The sequence below is a fragment of the Lasiosphaeria miniovina genome (genome assembly GCF_030549165.1).
Source record: "Lasiosphaeria miniovina strain SMH2392-1A chromosome Unknown B0T26scaffold_7, whole genome shotgun sequence".
In the NCBI taxonomy this organism is placed as follows: domain Eukaryota; kingdom Fungi; phylum Ascomycota; class Sordariomycetes; order Sordariales; family Lasiosphaeriaceae; genus Lasiosphaeria; species Lasiosphaeria miniovina.
Window position 1 is genome coordinate 1,783,126 of NW_026848226.1, and position 13,324 is coordinate 1,796,449.

General features: G+C 58.8%; 5 protein-coding genes across 5 annotated transcripts; 1 reads left to right on the forward strand and 4 right to left on the reverse strand.

Moving 5' to 3' along the window:
* Positions 1 to 135: 135 nt before the first annotated feature.
* On the reverse strand, positions 136 to 2,026 carry B0T26DRAFT_654829 (pyridoxal phosphate-dependent transferase; the record flags this gene model as incomplete). The annotated part of the gene is made up of 2 exons (XM_060438579.1): positions 136 to 1,735; positions 1,920 to 2,026. 2 exons carry the CDS (start codon positions 2,024 to 2,026, stop codon positions 136 to 138), a joined length of 1,707 nt encoding a protein of 568 aa, XP_060291507.1.
* A 1,422-nt stretch (positions 2,027 to 3,448) lies between these two features.
* Positions 3,449 to 4,552, reverse strand: B0T26DRAFT_654769 (galactosyl transferase GMA12/MNN10 family-domain-containing protein; the record flags this gene model as incomplete). The annotated part of the gene is made up of 3 exons (XM_060438573.1): positions 3,449 to 3,667; positions 3,750 to 4,177; positions 4,255 to 4,552. 3 exons carry the CDS (start codon positions 4,550 to 4,552, stop codon positions 3,449 to 3,451), a joined length of 945 nt encoding a protein of 314 aa, XP_060291508.1.
* A 1,074-nt stretch (positions 4,553 to 5,626) lies between these two features.
* B0T26DRAFT_453421 (P-loop containing nucleoside triphosphate hydrolase protein) lies at positions 5,627 to 8,316 on the forward strand. The gene is made up of 2 exons (XM_060435112.1): positions 5,627 to 5,847; positions 5,902 to 8,316. Exons 1-2 carry the CDS (start codon positions 5,768 to 5,770, stop codon positions 8,204 to 8,206), a joined length of 2,385 nt encoding a protein of 794 aa, XP_060291509.1. The 5' UTR covers positions 5,627 to 5,767; the 3' UTR covers positions 8,207 to 8,316.
* A 362-nt stretch (positions 8,317 to 8,678) lies between these two features.
* On the reverse strand, positions 8,679 to 9,676 carry B0T26DRAFT_743682 (cytochrome c; the record flags this gene model as incomplete). The annotated part of the gene is made up of 4 exons (XM_060444293.1): positions 8,679 to 8,703; positions 8,789 to 8,883; positions 8,960 to 9,150; positions 9,661 to 9,676. The coding sequence occupies 4 exons, from the start codon at positions 9,674 to 9,676 to the stop codon at positions 8,679 to 8,681; spliced, it is 327 nt and encodes a 108-aa protein (XP_060291510.1).
* A 2,020-nt stretch (positions 9,677 to 11,696) lies between these two features.
* Positions 11,697 to 12,982, reverse strand: B0T26DRAFT_655831 (ribosomal protein S5 domain 2-type protein; the record flags this gene model as incomplete). The annotated part of the gene is made up of 2 exons (XM_060438658.1): positions 11,697 to 12,350; positions 12,497 to 12,982. 2 exons carry the CDS (start codon positions 12,980 to 12,982, stop codon positions 11,697 to 11,699), a joined length of 1,140 nt encoding a protein of 379 aa, XP_060291511.1.
* Between the last annotated feature and the right edge of the window lie 342 nt (positions 12,983 to 13,324).

The window sequence follows — 13,324 nt, forward strand, 5'->3', positions numbered from 1 at the left end:
CTCTTTCTTTTATTTACATAAATATAAAAGAGAATTCAACTTTTGTCTCTCCCATCATGATGGTATCCTACCCCACCACCCTACTCCCGAGGCAACAGTACCAACACCCCTATAGCCAACACTTCTCTCTTCGACTCAGGCCTTGTACAGCAGATCCAAAAAGCCCCTCGCCAAGTCGACGACGACGCTCTTGTTGGGCAGGCTGCCGGCGACGCCGTATAGGGCAGCGGCGTCGCCCGTGCCCTTGCCCTTGGCGCCCTTGCCCTCGACGATGCGCACGCGCTCCTTCTCGCGCTCCTCCTCGACGACGGCCTCGAGGTCGGCCGCCAGCCGCTCCCACACCTTGGAGAGGGGCAGCGTCATGGCTACGTGGATGGCGGGCGGGTTCTGGAGGGCGTTGAGGTGCCACCCGCGGGCCGTCATGCCGTCCGAGATGTCGTACACGTCCAGGTTGCGCGCCCGGAACGCCACCACGCTGACCAGCGGCTTGCCCATGATCTCGAGCTCGGCCGCCAGCGCCGGCGTGTCGCGGATGCGCTCGGCCAGCTTCTTGGCGGACCCGACAATCTGCTCGCAGCTAGCCAGGTAGCCCGCCTCGCCGACCGTCACGAGACTGGCCCAGCAGGCGGCGATGAGGGCCCCGGGACGGCTGCCGGCGATACCGGGCGACGCATACACGCCGCCGCTCCAGCTCGGGTCGACAAAGTACTGATATGTGCGCAGCTCCTGGGTCCGGTACAGCACAGTGCTGCTACCCTTGGGCGCGAAGCCGTACTTGTGCGTGTCGCAGCTGATGCTGGTGACGCCCTTGAGCCGGAAGTCAAAGGGCTCCGCCTCGAAGCCGGCCTTCTCGAGGAAGGGCATGAGGAAGGAGCCGAGGCAGCAGTCGACGTGCAGCGGCAGGCGGCGCTTGAGCGCCAGCTTAGACAATGCGCTGATGTCGTCCATGATGCCATGCGGGAAGTTGGGCGCCGACCCCACCAGCAGGATGGTGTTGCTGTTGACCAGGCGCGACACGCGGCGCACGTCCACCTGGTAGGTCGGCGCAGGGCACGCAACCATGTGGATTTTGATCTTGAAGTACTCGCCGGCCTTGCGGAAGGCCGTGTGGGCCGTCTCGGGGAGGATCATCTCTGGCTCGGTAATGCCGCGTTCGGCGTAGGCCTTTTGTCTCGCGCTCAGGCAGGCGGACAGGATGCTCTCGGTGCCGCCGCTGGTGCTGACGCCGGCGGCGCCGACGGGGGCGTTGAAGAGGCCGAGGACCATGGCGACGACCTCGGCCTCCATCTTGCGCACGCCGGGGAAGACGTCGGGGTGGATGGGGTTGGCGACGGTGAACTTGCCGTAGGCCTCGGTCTGCAGGCGCAGCAGGTCGTCCTCGCCGTGGTAGACGGCGCCCGAGACGTAGCCGTCCTCCCAGCGCGTGTGGTCCATGGTGGCCAGCGTGTCGAGCTCTTTGCGCACCGCGTCCTCGGACCAGCCCTCTTTGGGTAGGGTCAGGTAGCGCGTCGTGCTAGCAGGCACCATCTTGATCTGCAGCTTGGCGAGGGCGTCGTGCACCTGCTTGCGCACCTGGGTGCGTACGCCGGGCATGCGCAAGAAGTAGCCATAGCCGATGCGCCGGGCGTTGGCGTACAGCTCGGCCAGTGTGCCCAGCAGCCCGCGGCCCTTGAGTTTTAGCAGCACGTGTCGCGTCCATCGCAAGACGAAGAGGAAGAAGACAATGTTTCGCAGCCTGTGTCTGGTGTTAATTGGGTCTCCTGCTTATCCCTTGGCGAGTCGGGCTGTGTGCATAATAAACACATGGAGGGTGGTAATGATACACGGGAAGGGATGGGATGGTATGGCGGGAGGAGGGCGGGAGGAGGTCGTGCTTATCCATCCCTATAACGAAATGAAATGAAATAAAATAAATAAACACTGACAGATCCAGGTTTAGCAGCTGCAGCGTATTGGCCGGCCGCGATCTCTTGACAGTGTTGAAGCTCTCTCGTAAGCTCACGGGCATGCGGGAAGTGCCCGGCATCCTTCCGAGTGGTTCCAACCGCGAAACTTGGCCCCCAAAACCGTCGCAACCAAATACCTCAAGGATCAGTCTCAGTCAGTATCAGTACCAGGCCGTCAACGCTGAGCCGTTTGTTCTCTGAAGGGCCAAGGAAGAGCGAGCAAGGCCGTTTGCGCTGCTCGTGTCGCCACCTCCTGGTCAGGTAAGGAAGGCCGACGCTCGCTGCCTCAGGTTGTGCGTGCCGTCAACTAGACCCAGGCCGACCTCGATGCCCGGGACATTGGTGCTTCTGGCAGGGTGGGTTAAAAAAAAAAGAGGAAAGCTGGCGGGGATTCTGGCTTCACTTGTTGGCGAAAAGATTATGGACCATCAGAGTCCGAGGTGATGTAAAAGCTCGGGCTTTGGGGCGACTGGGCCTTGCAAGACATTAGTACGCAGCGGACTTACATACCTAGCGAGCTATCCGTATTCCGTGCTAGTGAATGGGCGACGAGATGGTCGAGTCCCACGCAAGCCGTCACCTACCCCACCACGCTACTGAGCCGAGTTAGCGAGCCATCCATCACATGCGTCCCCAAGGTCCCGCCCGTTCTTCCTACGTTCGGTACGGAGCACATTAGCCCTAGTGCGTTTGACCGTTTTTGGCCACCAAAGCTTGCTAAGGCTCCAGGACGCCCCTTCCCTTCTTTGTCAGCTATTAGGTCGTCAACGAGGCAACATGTCACGAGAGCCCGGACAGGGACCCTCTTTTGGAGCAACGCTCGTCGGAGTGTGGTTGCCAATGTGGCAGCAGCAGCATCGAACTCGTCACACTGCCTCGGAAGAGCACCAAAAGAAACAGGGAATACGCATGCCTAGGTAGGTAGGTAGGCTGGCAGTCAATTAACGAAAATGACGACAAGGCCTGGCCGTTTCCATGACATCCACCTTTCACACACTCCCTAGTTTATAACCAAATACGAGCGTCTATCGCGTGCAGAAAGCAGAGTGCAGAACAAAATAAGCCAATCTGCATCCATACCGTCCATATATCCATATACAAAACACCGCGGCCAACGTCCGTGATGGCCGGCTTTCTACCCCGAAATGAAGTGGGCTTGCAGAGCCAAGCTGTGCAATTACCATGAACGCACCCCGCGTGTCCGTACCGTAATCCAACTGCCCGCCCCTTTTCACTCCCGTCGCGAATAGTAAAGGGCAAGGGGGGTTGCCGCCATCCCAACAGGAAATCCTCGAAACGCCAGTTTTACATGTTCCTCTGAGAACCAAAAGAAGCACTTCATCCATGGGTGATTATGGAAGCGCATGCTCGGAGTGGTAGTGGTGGTAGCAGTGGTGAGGAGAAAGGCTATCGTTGGCTCGTTGCCGAATGTGATGACAAAATGTGGTTTCGTTAATCGCGTGAAAGACGGTTGTGGCCATCGACCGTCCTCCCTTTCTTCATCATGAGTTCTTGAACGCCGTCCGCCACTTCTGGGCGAATTTCTGTGACTCGACTTCACAGGCAATCGAATTTTGTGCCTGGCAGTCGACAAACCGAATGGCAATATCCCCGTCCTGGTATTCGGCTCCCTTGCTGGCCTTGCTGTATGAATTGATGGTTCGCTGGTTTACGAGGGCCAGCTTCGCTAGTATAGTGGGATGCCATTGCACGATATGTTCCTAATAAGCGGTTCAGCGCCTGGGTTCATGTGTCCTGGTGCGCTCAAGATTTCGAGACTGGGCACCGCCCTCGGGAACTCACCAACGCATGTGTCTCGGCTTTCTGGAAGTTGTAGCTCCTGTAGAGCGGATCGAACCAAGTCTCCAAGAAGAACTTTGCCCAGTCTCCGTTCCGGAGCACGTAGCTGCCAGACGACAGCCCTTCCTTGTCCTGCGTCAAGACGAAGTCGACATCCTGCCCCTTGAGATGGCTGAACGTCTTGATTATGCTGTCTGGAGGGACGACTGGATGATCCTTAATCATCAACTTCTCCAACCTAGACGACTTCATCACGTGGTCTTCAATCTTGAGGCGCGGGTTCATCACGAACGAATTCTGGTCGAGATGCCAGACGTAGTTGCAGTCCGGAAACTTGGTGAGCGCGTGGCGCATCGCCACCACAGTCGTCCAGGATGCCGGCGCGTTCTTCAGGTCGTAATCGCCCACCTTGGGGAAGAAAGTCTGGTAGCCTAGAGACGATCCCAAGTTAGAATCGTGGGGGCCTTGGGGGAGGGGGCATCGTGCCGCGACGGACTGCGTCACGTACCGTGTCTTTCGGCATATTGTATCCTGTTCTCCTTCACCGCATCTATGTATGCTTTGCTGTACTTTACCTCGTCGAGCACCGTCACCAGCACAACGGGCGGCTTTCCTGACGGCCTGTGCTGCGAGTATGCGCCATGCCCATGGCTCGCCCAGGTGACGAGGTATATAAAGGTGATGAGGGCGAGCCCGGCGAGAGCGATGAGCTGGAGACGGCTCCGCCTGAATCGCGGGAGGTTGGACGAGCGCGGGAGGTATAGCGGAGGATTCGATGTCTTCCGCGGAGGGTATGCGAAATGCATCGCCGGCAGCAACGGCCCAGGCGTCCCCTAGGCCCGGTACAGAGTGGCCGGCGACTCGTACAACTATATCTCCAGTCGAGAAGCGAAGTAAGGCATGCACAGTCGGGATGGCTTTCGAGGCCGGTTTTCGTCTGACGGGATAGGTGGCTAGCGAGGGTAGCGCGCGGGTTTGGATAGGGAGGTGTCGCAAATCGGAATTTATTCGGATTAGCTGTCTGTCAGCCGGGCAGGTCGAGAGGGCATAGGTTTAATTTGGTAGCACATCTAGGTGTCAGGATTTAATAGACATTGGCGAGATTGGCTGGCGACGCTGTGCCTCGTACACGGACTCGGCCCGCAAGGTGTTGAGGTGGGCGCGGACAGGGAGGAGCGAACGACTGGGCGAACTCGAACCCAGGGAGAGTGAATGCATACAGATGTTTGCCAAAGCCAATCAAGCCGCCACATTCGTCGAGTGTGGATGCCGATGCCGATACGGATCGAATTGGTTCGAAGTCCAGAGGTTCCCTGAATGGCCAGGCGCTCTGTCAACACTCGGAAATCGGCAAGGGAGTGGTGACAGGTGGCAGCCGCTGCATTAGCTGTAGCAGGGTCACCAGTGCCCACATCAAATTTTAGCGGAACGGCGCCATGGCCTTATCGCATCTTATCGGCCCAAACGTCTAATTGAATCGGCAACTCCCTTCGTTGTGTCGTGATAGAGACCGAGAAAAGCCAACGAAAGATGTCTTCATCTACCTGGCCCACTTTGGGTACTCTGTTACAATAAGAATGGCTCAATTAACATCTATATACGGAAATACGGCTATATTAATGAACTAAATCACAATTCAATAAACAACTTGAAGAGAGGCAAAATGGCTATTAGACGTGCTTTGCGAACAGGGTTAGGGTTCACCGCTGAATTTTCCTTTAATTTTCCTTGCTCATTCTTTTTCCGAGTTACTGTGTTAGTAGCCACCAGATTTTGGTTTCGTCGCTTATGAAGCTCAACAGATACATTTCACATTCACCGTACAACGGACGGCTATTAATGTCTCAAACATGAGCTGGAGGAACCGAATTTGACCCAACCACATCGTCCCTTCCTCGAAGCTCAAACTCACTCAACACTACCCCACTTGGCCGTCGTGGCGGGTGAGGGCCTCAAATTATTTTCCTTCACTGAACTTCCCTTCCCTGTGATGCAGTCGTTCTGCAATATCAACTTCCAACATGTCGCGCCGGCCACAGCTTCTAAGAGGGGGCATCGATAGAGAGACGTACCAAATAGTGCGCAGGCTCGAGGAGTTGGAGCAGAGCGAGGACGACTTTCAGAAGGGCCGGCGCAAGAAGAGCCGCCTCACTGTCGGCGTCATCTACGACAGCATCAAGCGCTCCAACTCGAGCCTAGCCCGCCAGAAGAGGCGCTCGCTCGAGGACTCGATTGAGCGGGTGCTAGCGCTGCGCAAGGACGAGGCCAAGGCCGACGACCAGTACGACTCAGACGACGCTATAGAGCTCGCAGAGAAACAGGCTGCTGCTGCGTCTAAGGCTCCCAGCCGCGACTTTAATTTGTTGAACAAGCAGATCGCCAAGGCCTGGAACATAAACAACACAACCTCTACCTCTACCACCACAACGACAGGCGTTGCTGTCGCGCCCGAGACGGATGGCGACTCTTCTCAAACGCCGGCCGTGGAGTCGGCAACGCCTGGCAAGGAACCAATAGCGCCTGTCCTAGAGCCAACAACGCCTGGCCCAGAACTAACGACACCTAGTGCAACCCTCGACAGGCGTGTCAACGGGGAGCCGAGGCCTAAGAAGAGAAAGGGCACGCCCAGGCCCGAGATGGTTGACCGATCCCCGCCAACGGGCCTGTCCATCCGCGACATCGCTGGCGTCGACGACACGCTGGACCGGCTGCTGGACGAGGTCTGGTTCCCGCTCTGCGCCGGGGAGGCCTGCGAAAAGATGGGCTACCGCTACGAGAACGGCGTTCTTTTGCACGGGCCGTCAGGCTGCGGCAAGACGGCACTGGCCAACGCCGTTGCCGGGAGCGTCGGCACCGCCTTCATCCCCGTCTCGGCCGCTTCCATGATCAGCGGCACGTCGGGCGAGTCCGAGAAGAACATCCGCGACGTGTTTGACGAGGCGATTCAGCTCGCCCCTTGCCTTCTCTTTATCGACGATATCGACGCCATCGCCGGCAAGCGCGAGAGCGCCAGCAAGGGCATGGAGGGCCGTATCGTGACCGAGATCATGAGCGGCATGGACCGCATCAAGAAGAACGCGCCGCTCGGCAAGAACGTGGTTGTGCTAGCCGCTACCACCCGACCCGACTTCCTCGACCCCGCCATTCGGCGACGCTTCAGTGTCGAGATAGACATTGGCATGCCCAACGAGCGTGCCCGGGAGCAGATACTACGGTCCATGGCGCGGGGCCTCAATGTAGCCGACGACGTCGACTTCTCCGAGCTGGCCCGTCTGACGCCTGGCTATGTTGGGAGTGACTTGCAGCACGTGGTTCAGGCGGCTGTGACTGGGAGCTTCCGCGGTGGGCTTGAGGACCTGATTGACAAGGCGCGCACCTTCAGTCCTCCCACGAGCAACGACGATGGCTTGACGCCGGTACAGCGGAACTGGCTCTTACTCGAGGACCATCGGAACGCGTCGTGGGGCCAAACATGCATTACGCAAGCACAGTTCAAGGTCGCCGTGGCGCGGGTCCAGCCAGCTTCGAAGCGGGAAGGGTTCAGCGCGATTCCGGACACGACATGGGCCAAGGTCGGCGCACTTGGCGACGTGCGGCGCAAACTCGAAATGTCCATCATCGGCCCTATCAAGCAGCCCGAGCTTTTCCGCAGAGTGGGCATCAAGCCGGCGGCGGGCATTCTGCTCTGGGGCCCTCCCGGGTGCGGCAAGACCCTGGTGGCCAAGGCCGTGGCCAACGAGTCCAAGGCCAACTTCATCTCGATCAAGGGCCCCGAGCTACTCAACAAGTACGTGGGCGAGTCGGAGCGGGCAGTACGACAACTATTCTCGCGCGCCAAATCTTCAGCCCCTTGCGTCCTCTTCTTTGACGAGATGGACGCGCTTGTCCCTCGCCGCGACGACTCCCTGTCCGACGCCAGCGCGCGCGTCGTGAACACCCTCCTGACCGAGCTGGACGGCGTCGGCGACCGCACTGGGATCTACGTCATCGGCGCTACCAACCGCCCCGACATGATCGATGAGGCTATTCGCCGCCCCGGTCGCCTTGGCACGAGCATATACGTCGGCCTGCCTTCGCCCGAGGACCGCGTCGACATTCTCAAAACACTGTACCGCAACACAATCATCAAGGCTAAGGCCGACGCGCCATCACCGGCGACAGAAGCATCTACAGCAGGCCTGGACGCCTCAACAGCGATGGAGATTGAGGAAGAAGAGGTAGATCTGGAGCGCGTGGCCCTCGACCCCCGCTGCACGGGCTTCTCGGGCGCGGACCTGGGCAATCTCATGCAAGCCGCCGCGCAGGCCTGTCTGCAGAGGGCGTATCTCATGCAGATGCAGATAGAGCAAGGCACGGCATCGACAGGCACCCCCGTGATCACGCTAAGGGACTGGGAGAAGGCCCTGACGGAAGTCAAGCCAAGCGTCAAAGACATGCGCAAATACACTAGTATGAACTGAAAAAGAAGAGGGGCATATACGTAGCATATAGACAGGAGCACATGAAGGGCGTACTGGGTTCAGATAAATAGAGGCGGGTTGGATCTAGACATGGAGGGGACAACAATGCTGTCACGTCAAGGTTTGAGATTCTGTACTATCTGTCGGTTACGAGCCTCTGATACAAACGATACATACCCATCCTACCAATTGTCATAGCACACCGTTGTCCTCTTTAAAAATGCGAGCATGGGTGCGGCTGGTTTATGCTAGGCACGTGGAGAGCAAAAGAGGAAAAAAGGCTTTCAGAGGGAATAAAAAGAGTAGGGAATCATATGTCGGGTCGCCGAGCACTGGTCTAGCGTCTATGGTACAATCATGTGCAAAGCCAGCCGTTCTAATGCAAAAGAGTCCCGTTATTAATACAACACGTAACAAACTACAACCGCCACCGCCCACAACACCGTCGTCGCGTCTTTTTTTTCTTCTTTCTCTATTTGGTCGACTCCTTCAGGAAGCTAGATAGGTGGGAAATGGGTTAGTTTTTTCCCCCCCTGGGATATGGGTTTGTTCGGATAAGCGAAGAGGCGAGAGAAGACGTACGTAATGAGATCGTTCCTGTCCTTGTCCTTCTTCAGGCCGCCGAAAGCCATCTTGGTTCCGGGGATGAACTTCTTGGGGTTCTCAAGGTAGTCGAACTAGAAGGCGAAAAAAGTTTGTTAGCCACCAATTTTCGCGCAGATTGTCAGGTCAATCTTCACGGGAGGGCCATACCAGAGTGTCCTCGTTCCAGGTAATGCCCTTCTGCTTGTTGGCATCCGTGTATGCGTAGCCGTCGACGGAGCCGGTCTTGCGGCCGAAGAGGCCGTGGAGCGCGGGGCCGATCTTGTTGCCGCCGTCTTTCTCGAGGGTGTGGCACTGCGCGCACCGCGTCTTGAAGAGGTTCGCACCCTTCTTAGCATCGCCTGATTATTCCAACAGTCACACGTCAGCAACCTGCAGCAGCAACATGTGAAATAACGCAGCAAGGTGAGGCACAAGAAAAAGTGCGCCAAAGCCCCCGTTCAGAAAAAGGCACTCCATGTTCGACAAGGGAAAAAGGCTCCCAGTCTCGTTCTGGCCGTGATGTTTTGCCGACCCGGGCTTGCAGCCGAGGTTTGCGAACTCGGGAAGGGCGGAAAAATACCGCAGCGCGCATGTTTGCGGCGCCGCCGTCGCTCGGCGCAAAACAAGCCACCATGGCTTCTTCTTTGCGACTTGGCAAAGAATGAGGGCCGACGGGGGGGCAATCAACACCGATTCTAGCCAGGAGAGCGGGTGCTAGCACCGGCGGGCCACGTGTGGGCAGCCAATGGCTCGCAAGAGGCTAGATCTCGGGGGGTGGTAGTGGTGACGGTGACGACGAAGGCGGATGGCGGGCCAACAAAAAAATTTATCCCCCGGAGTTGGAGAAAACAAAAAATTGCTTGTCTTACCCGACTTGAAGCCCATTGTGACAGATGTTGTGGTGTAGTGGTATTAAGAATTAGAAGGCGTGACAGAGAGTCGATCGAGGATATGCTGGGAGATTTTCGTTTGTTCGTGAAGGTGAAAGTTGGAAGAAGGGGAAAGAAGTCGCGAAGGAGGGAGTTTCCAGGAAAATAAGAAAACCAGGGTAACCACACAGCGTGCGTTCCTTGGCTGGCCTGGCCTGTGCCGGGATCTTTTTTTCCAACTTTTAATCGGATGACCTACTAGCCTCCCGAGTCCTGGGCCACAGGAGCCACAGTTGGGGCTAGAGGGAGTGGAGATTTGACGAGCGCGCGCCAATCAGGTCCCGAGAGTTACTAAGGGCATGGCGGGCGAAATCGGAAAAGGCCGGGCCAGGTTTCCATTTGCCTGCGCTTTGCCGTAGAGCATCGGCGGAGCTACGTGCCCGTTCCTTTGAAGAAAAGGGCCGCTAGACTAAAAAGGAGGTAAAATCGACAGGCACACACATCATCATCGAATGTGGCGTAGGCATGCTGGGCTGTTGCGCCACACAGACTGAAACCCGGGCCCCCCAGCCTGACCAACGAGGTACCCAAGTACCCGAGTGCCTCACTTCACCTCCGCGCCAAGGCTGCACGAGGCAGAGCTAAGCTGCTGTAATTTTCATGTCATCATCCAGTTCGCGTCCAAGCTCCTTCAAGAAGAGCCGCAACGTCCACGACGCACCTCGGTTCTGAGGCGCACGCCAATTGAACCCTCACTCACCACCGTAACACAACCACAATGGCGGGCGCAGCGTCGATCCCGCGATTCTTGCTGCCTCAGCACGGGCTGATCTGGCGGCGAGCAGCAGCAGCCGCAGCAGGAACAACAGCCTCAGCCAGCCCGGCACCGCAATATGTACGGCTCGCCAGCAGCAGCAGCAGCAGCAGCTCGAGCTCCAAGAAGCCGTCATCCGCAGCAGGACCGGGAAACGTGCTGGCAAAGCCGGAGCGGTTCAACCCGCCGTCGCACGGGGCGCGGCTGCCGCGCAAGGGCGGCGCCCTGCCGCGGCACTACGGCGGCGAGCTGAGCAGCGACGAGGTGCAGCGCCAGCGGGCCAAGGACTACCCGGGCCTGCCGCCGCCACCGGGCACGTGGGGCCAGTGGTTCTGGAACAGCCGCGGCCTGCACATGGCCATCACGCTCGTGAGTTGTTTTCTCGCCGTCGCTCACTCACTGTCTCACTCTCATCACTCTCACTCACTCACTCTCTCACTGTTACTCACTGTTACTCACTGCTGTTACTCTCACGCTCACCCCCACTCACACACACACTCACATACTCACACATTTCCCATCACACACCCGCAACTAACAACACCCCAGGGAACCCTCACATCACTCGCCGTGTACACATTCACAGAGAACTTCAAGCGCACATCGCCCTTCGTCGACCTACTCCCAACCTACAGCGACATGGCGGCGCACCCGATCGCGTCCACACAGCAGGTCATCGAAGTGGTGCGCATGAACGCGATGCACCGGGCGGCGGAGACGGACCGCAAGCGCAAGCGGCACGTCGAGGACGTGGAGAAGCGCAAGCTGTACCGGCAGGCGCACGGGCTGCCCGAGGAGCAAGGGTTCTTCGGGCTGAAGCAGGCCACGATCCGCACCGACGCCGAGATGGCCGCCGAGGCCGCCGCGCGCGCCCACGCCGAGGCGCTTTCCGCCTCGCCTGTGCGGCCTGACACTGACGAGCAGGTGCTGCCGCCGCCAGCTGCTACTAAGGACGGGGTGGCGTCTGCGTCGGCAGCAGCGCCGCAGCAAGGAGAGCCGAGAAAGAAGTGGCTGGGTATCTTTTGATGAATAGCAATGTATCTATATCTATGTACACACACAGTAGGGCTCGGGGGCGCCAACTGTCCTGACCGTAGGCCTGGAGCATCTCCTCCCCATCAACTGCTTTAGCTGAAGGGAGTGGCGTAAATAGACAGAAACATCAAGGCGAGAGGCAGTACGACAGTACTCTGTAATCGTTTCTCGTTTCTCTTTTCTCTCTCTATCCCAGATCCACCGCGTCCAAAGCGTCGAGGACCTCGTCGGCCACGCCGCCCTTCTCCAGCACCTTCTGCACGAGCGCGGCCATGACCAGCGGCTTGGCGCCTCCTCTGGGCGCCCTCCAGACGCCCTCGACGGCCTCGGCCTCTGCCGTCCTGGCCTCGGGCTGGTTCTGCGCCGTGGTCGCGCCGTAGGCGCTGTTGGCGGCGTTGGGCACGCCCGGCGGCGTCAGCCGCGACGGCGGGTCTATCGTGCGGATCGACAGCAACCGGAGGCTGCGTGCCGCGGGGACCGCCGCGTCGTCCAAGTCCATCGTCGCCGCCGTCGAAGTAGCCACCGCCGTGTCCTCCGCTACCGACACGGCCAGCGCTACGTCCGCTACCGCTAACTCCTCCTTGGCCGGGTCAAAGATGATGTTGTTCCCCACCGCCATGACCAGCAGCGTCACGGGCGGCCTCGCGGATTCCTTCGTAGTTCTGCTGCTGCCGCTGCCGCGCGGGTACAGGTGCCGTGCGGCGGCCCAGTCGTCGTCGAAGAACGGGTCCTCGTCTCCCTCCGACTTGAGCAGCGGCAGGCGCGTTGCCAGCAGCGCCAGGTGCGTCGTCAGCGACAGCAGCGGAAGCGGATACGAGAGAGGCGGCGAGATAAGGAGGATCTGTACGTTTGCGTGTTTGTGCGGTTAGCTTCTTTCTCTCGTTTACGATGCGTCAAGTCATGTCACGGGCGACCCGAGAGCAAAAGAACCCTCCACCCCGCGGGCAAAAGACAGAACAGAATAAAAAGGGAAAGAAAGAAACCCACATCGAGATACAGCTTCCAGTGAAAGCGGCGGTTGATCCACAGGCGCCTAGCGAACGCGCCGTCGGCAAGCAGCGCCTCGCTCAGCATGGCACCCAGAAAGGCCGTGCCAGCGTCGTCGTCGCGGTAGCCGGGGATCTCGACCGTCAGCCCGACCCAGTCGCTGTCGCCCGCTTTGTCCCCCCCATCATCATCCTCACCCTCACCCCTCGCACTACCACCCTCTTCCCACTCCGTGCCAGCAGTCGCACCGTCCGCCAGCCGCGTGCGCTCGACCTCGGCCTTGACGCCGACAATCGCCTCGGTGCCGTCGGCAAAGCAGATGCGCGCGCTGCCGTTGGTGCCGGGCAGGATGCCCGTCTCGGCTATGAGCGGGCGGAACTGGGCCGGCGCACGGCCGTCGGGCCGGATCGGCGGCGTCAGCGACAGCGCCGCATGCAGGTAGGCGAGCTCGGCGGGCGAGAGGAGGACGTGTTGTGTGGACGCCATGTTTTTCTTTTGATAACTTGTTTTTCCTTCTCTTTTTCCCGGGGATCCAGATACTCGCGTCTCTCTGCTCCCGTCGTGCCCCTCTTCCTTCTCCCTCTCTTTTTTCTTCTCTCCGGCTTCTCTTTCCCCGTGTCTGCCCGCCTCCCAAACTTCGACCTCAAAAAGTGTCGTGTTTCGTTTCTGGTGTTTCTGCTGTCGAATATATTTTCCGGGCCTCAAGTTATGGGGCAGACAGGATCAGTCGGTGGGAAAAGGTCGAGTGCTTCGGTTCGCACGCGTGGTTCCTTCTGTCCCCGTGTTTACGTTGAAATTGGGAGCCGAGGGGAATGGAAAGGTGGTTTG